The 5,000-nt window shown below is 39.3% G+C and overlaps 1 protein-coding gene across 1 annotated transcript in view; it reads left to right on the forward strand.

The window, feature by feature from the left end:
• The window catches only part of dock2 (dedicator of cytokinesis 2), an 83,668-nt gene that overhangs the window by 74,262 nt on the left and 4,406 nt on the right, over positions 1-5,000 (forward strand). Inside the window, exons 21-23 of the mRNA XM_062043928.1 lie at positions 2,875-3,070; positions 3,144-3,249; positions 3,330-3,475. Coding sequence (XP_061899912.1) covers positions 2,875-3,070; positions 3,144-3,249; positions 3,330-3,475 — 448 coding nt within the window. The remainder of the gene's footprint in view (positions 1-2,874; positions 3,071-3,143; positions 3,250-3,329; positions 3,476-5,000) is intronic.

Below are 5,000 nucleotides of genomic sequence, written 5' to 3' on the forward strand. Positions count from 1 at the left end.
CATTGACAGCTATAATGGACATTGACAGGTGTAATGGACATTGACATGTATAATGGACATTTACATACATAATGGACATTTACTTATATAATGGACATTGAGAGGTATAATAGACATGTACATGTATAATGGACATTGAGAGGTATAATGGACATTTACATATATAATGGACATGGACATGTGTAGTAGACATTTACATGTATAATGGACATATACAGGTATAATAGACATTGACAGGTATAATAGACATGTACATGTATAATGGACATTGAGAGGTATAATGGACATTTACATGTATAATGGACATTTACATATATAATGGACATTGACATGTATAATGTGTATTGAGAGATATAATGGACATTTACATATATAATGGACATTGACATGTATAATGGACATTGACATGTATAATGGGTATTGACAGGTGTAATAGACAGTGACTTGCATGATGGGTATTGACAGGTGTAATAGACAGTGACTTGCATGATGGGTATTGACAGGTGTAATAGACATTGACTTGCATGATGGGTATTGACAGGTGTAATAGACAGTGACTTGCATGATGGGTATTGACAGGTGTAATAGACAGTGACTTGCATGATGGGTATTGACAGGTGTAATAGACAGTGACTTGCATGATGGGTATTGACAGGTGTAATAGACAGTGACTTGCATGATGGGTATTGACAGGTGTAATAGACAGTGACTTGCATGATGGGTATTGACAGGTGTAATAGACAGTGACTTGCATGATGGGTATTGACAGGTGTAATAGACAGTGACTTGCATGATGGGTATTGACAGGTGTAATAGACAGTGACTTGCATGATGGTATTGACAGGTGTAATAGACAGTGACTTGCATGATGGGTATTGACAGGTGTAATAGACAGTGACTTGCATGATGGGTATTGACAGGTGTAATAGACAGTGACTTGCATGATGGGTATTGACAGGTGTAATAGACAGTGACTTGCATGATGGGTATTGACAGGTGTAATAGACAGTGACTTGCATGATGGTATTGACAGGTGTAATAGACAGTGACTTGCATGATGGGTATTGACAGGTGTAATAGACAGTGACTTGCATGATGGGTATTGACAGGTGTAATAGACATTGAGTTGCATGATGGGTATTGACAGGTGTAATAGACAGTGACTTGCATGATGGGTATTGACAGGTGTAATAGACAGTGACTTGCATGATGGGTATTGACAGGTGTAATAGACAGTGACTTGCATGATGGGTATTGACAGGTGTAATAGACAGTGACTTGCATGATGGTATTGACAGGTGTAATAGACAGTGACTTGCATGATGGGTATTGACAGGTGTAATAGACAGTGACTTGCATGATGGGTATTGACAGGTGTAATAGACAGTGACTTGCATGATGGTATTGACAGGTGTAATAGACAGTGACTTGCATGATGGTATTGACAGGTGTAATAGACAGTGACTTGCATGATGGGTATTGACAGGTGTAATAGACAGTGACTTGCATGATGGGTATTGACAGGTGTAATAGACAGTGACTTGCATGATGGGTATTGACAGGTGTAATAGACAGTGACTTGCATGATGGTATTGACAGGTGTAATAGACAGTGACTTGCATGATGGGTATTGACAGGTGTAATAGACAGTGACTTGCATGATGGGTATTGACAGGTGTAATAGACATTGACTTGCATGATGGGTATTGACAGGTGTAATAGACATTGACTTGCATGATGGGTATTGACAGGTGTAATAGACAGTGACTTGCATGATGGGTATTGACAGGTGTAATAGACAGTGACGTGCATGATGGGTATTGACAGGTGTAATAGACAGTGACTTGCATGATGGGTATTGACAGGTGTAATAGACAGTGACTTGCATGATGGGTATTGACAGGTGTAATAGACAGTGACTTGCATGATGGTATTGACAGGTGTAATAGACAGTGACTTGCATGATGGGTATTGACAGGTGTAATAGACAGTGACTTGCATGATGGGTGTTTACAGGTGTAATAGACAATGACTTGCATGATGGGTATTGACAGGTGTAATAGACATTGAGTTGCATGATGGGTATTGACAGGTGTAATAGACAGTGACTTGCATGATGGGTATTGACAGGTGTAATAGACAGTGACTTGCATGATGGGTATTGACAGGTGTAATAGACAGTGACATGCATGATGGGTGTTGACAGGTGTAATAGACAGTGACTTGCATGATGGGTATTGACAGGTGTAATAGACAGTGACATGCATGATGGGTGTTGACAGGTGTAATAGACAGTGACTTGCATGATGGGTATTGACAGGTGTAATAGACAGTGACATGCATGATGGGTGTTGACAGGTGTAATAGACAGTGACTTGCATGATGGGTATTGACAGGTGTAATAGACATTGAGTTGCATGATGGGTATTGACAGGTGTAATAGACAGTGACTTGCATGATGGGTATTGACAGGTGTAATAGACAGTGACTTGCATGATGGGTATTGACAGGTGTAATAGACAGTGACTTGCATGATGGGTATTGACAGGTGTAATAGACAGTGACTTGCATGATGGGTATTGACAGGTGTAATAGACATTGAGTTGCATGATGGGTATTGACAGGTGTAATAGACAGTGACTTGCATGATGGGTATTGACAGGTGTAATAGACAGTGACTTGCATGATGGGTATTGACAGGTGTAATAGACAGTGACTTGCATGATGGGTATTGACAGGTGTAATAGACAGTGACTTGAGTGATGGGTATTGACAGTTTTAGTAGACATTGACAGTAAGTAGTGGATATATTGATATCATGGACACTAGACACGGACAAATATTATTCATGGACTTCTCCACCTTCCTTTGCAGAGACTTCCCTCCCGAGTGGTCTTTGGGCAGCACTTTGCCGCGCTCCAGCGGCAGCATCAGCACGGTGGACGAGGACGTCGTGACGGTGGGCGACTCTGAGGTGAAACTGAGGAAGAGCAAGAAGAAGAAGAAGAGGAGCAGCATGATCTTCATCACGGAGGAGAAGGAGCACACCAACACTCTGGACTACAAACGGGTAAAGACGACGTCACCGACATCATCACTTTTTAGTCTCCTCTTGTCGTGAGAGCATCTCTGTCGCCCCCTAGCTGTCAAAGAAGCAGGAGTTCCGCAGTGAAACCAACTTGTCGGATCCAAATAGTGGAAATGTGACTTTGAGCTCGGCCAACTCCAGGTCTCTGCCGGCCATTACAGGTGACTCACACAAAACTGTTGTCTGATTGTTAACCCCACTCATGTTGGCATGACAACATGTTGTTACTGTGTGCTCACAGGTTTGTCTCTGGCGGTGGTGAGCGCAGCAGAGGAAGTAGACGTGTCTGCTGCAGCCAGGAGAGACAGCAAGTCTCTCTCCATCACCTCAGACCGCACTGCAGATAGACGCTCCAAAGGAGTCATCGGACTCTTCTTCAAATCCAAGGTAGGAACCACGTTAGTCAACAAGGTAGTAACCATGGTAATCAACAAGGTAGGAACCATGGTAGTCAACAAGGTAGTAACCATGGTAGTCAACAAGGTAGGAACCATGGTAGTCAACAAGGTAGTAACCATGGTAGTAAACAATGTAGTAACCATGGTAGTCAACAAGGTAGTAACCATGGTAGTCAACAAGGTAGTAACCACGTTAGTCAACAAGGTAGTAACCACGTTAGTCAACAAGGTAGTAACCACGGTAGTCAACAAGGTAGTAACCATGGTAGTTACCAAGGTAGCAACCGATGCAGTAGAAAAGGTAGTTCAAACTACTGACCAATGTTGTCACCAAGGTAGTATAAGGTAGTGACTAAGTTCACAACCAAGTTTTTAATTAAGTTAGTGACCACTGTAACCAAGTTAGTAAGCTAGGTAGTAGCACAGATAGTAACTGAAATAATAACCAGGGTAGGAAAAAGAAAGTAACCAAGACAGTAAAAAAAGGTAGTAACCGCGTTAGTAATCAGGGAAGTAACCAAATAAGTGTGTTAGTCACTAACTGGGGTAGAAACCAAGTAGTTAAAAGATAGTAACCAAGATAGTAAAAAAATATATACCAAGTTTGTAACAAAGTTAGTAACCAATGTATTAATCTAGTTAGTAAACAAGTAACCAATGTAATAACCAGGGTAGTAAAAAAGGTATTAACCAAGTTACTAACCATGGTAAGATAGTAACCCAGTTAGTGATCAATGTAACCCAGTTAAATTGGTCACTGAGGTAATAACCAGGGTAGTAAAAAGAAAGTAACCGAGATAGTAACCAAGGTACTAACCAATCTATTTACCAAGTTAGTAACAAAGTTAGTTCACTAAGGTAGTAACCAGGGTAGTTTAAAAAAAAGTAACCAAGATTAAAATAAGTAGTAACCCACATAGTAAGAAAGAAGTAACCAAGGAAGTAACCAGGGAAGTAAAAAAGGTAGTAACCAAGTTAGTAACCAACATAGTAAAATGTAGTGACCAAGTTAGTAACCAAGTCAGTAAAAAAGTTATTAACCAAGTTTGTGACCAATGTAGTAACCAAAGTAGTAGCCAATTTAGTAACAAGGTAGTAACCAGTGCACATGCATGAATAAGATATATAAGTATATATATATATATATATATATATATATATATATATATATATATATATATATATATATATATGTATATGTACATGTACAGTATATATATGTATGTATATATATGTATGTATATATATAGATACGTACAGTATATAAATATATATATATATATATATATATATATATATATATATATATGTATGTACAGTATATACAGTGGGGCAAAAAAGTATTTAGTCAGCCACCCATTGACAATCAATGGGTGGCTGACTAAATACTTTTTTGCCCCACTGTATATGTATGTATGTACACTACCGTTCAAAAGTTTGGGGTCACATGTAAATGTCCTTATTTTTGAAGGAAAAGCACTGTACTTTTCAATGAAGATAACTTTAAACTAGTC

Source organism: Entelurus aequoreus, linkage group LG04, assembly GCF_033978785.1.
Source record: "Entelurus aequoreus isolate RoL-2023_Sb linkage group LG04, RoL_Eaeq_v1.1, whole genome shotgun sequence".
Taxonomy (NCBI): Eukaryota; Metazoa; Chordata; class Actinopteri; order Syngnathiformes; family Syngnathidae; genus Entelurus; species Entelurus aequoreus.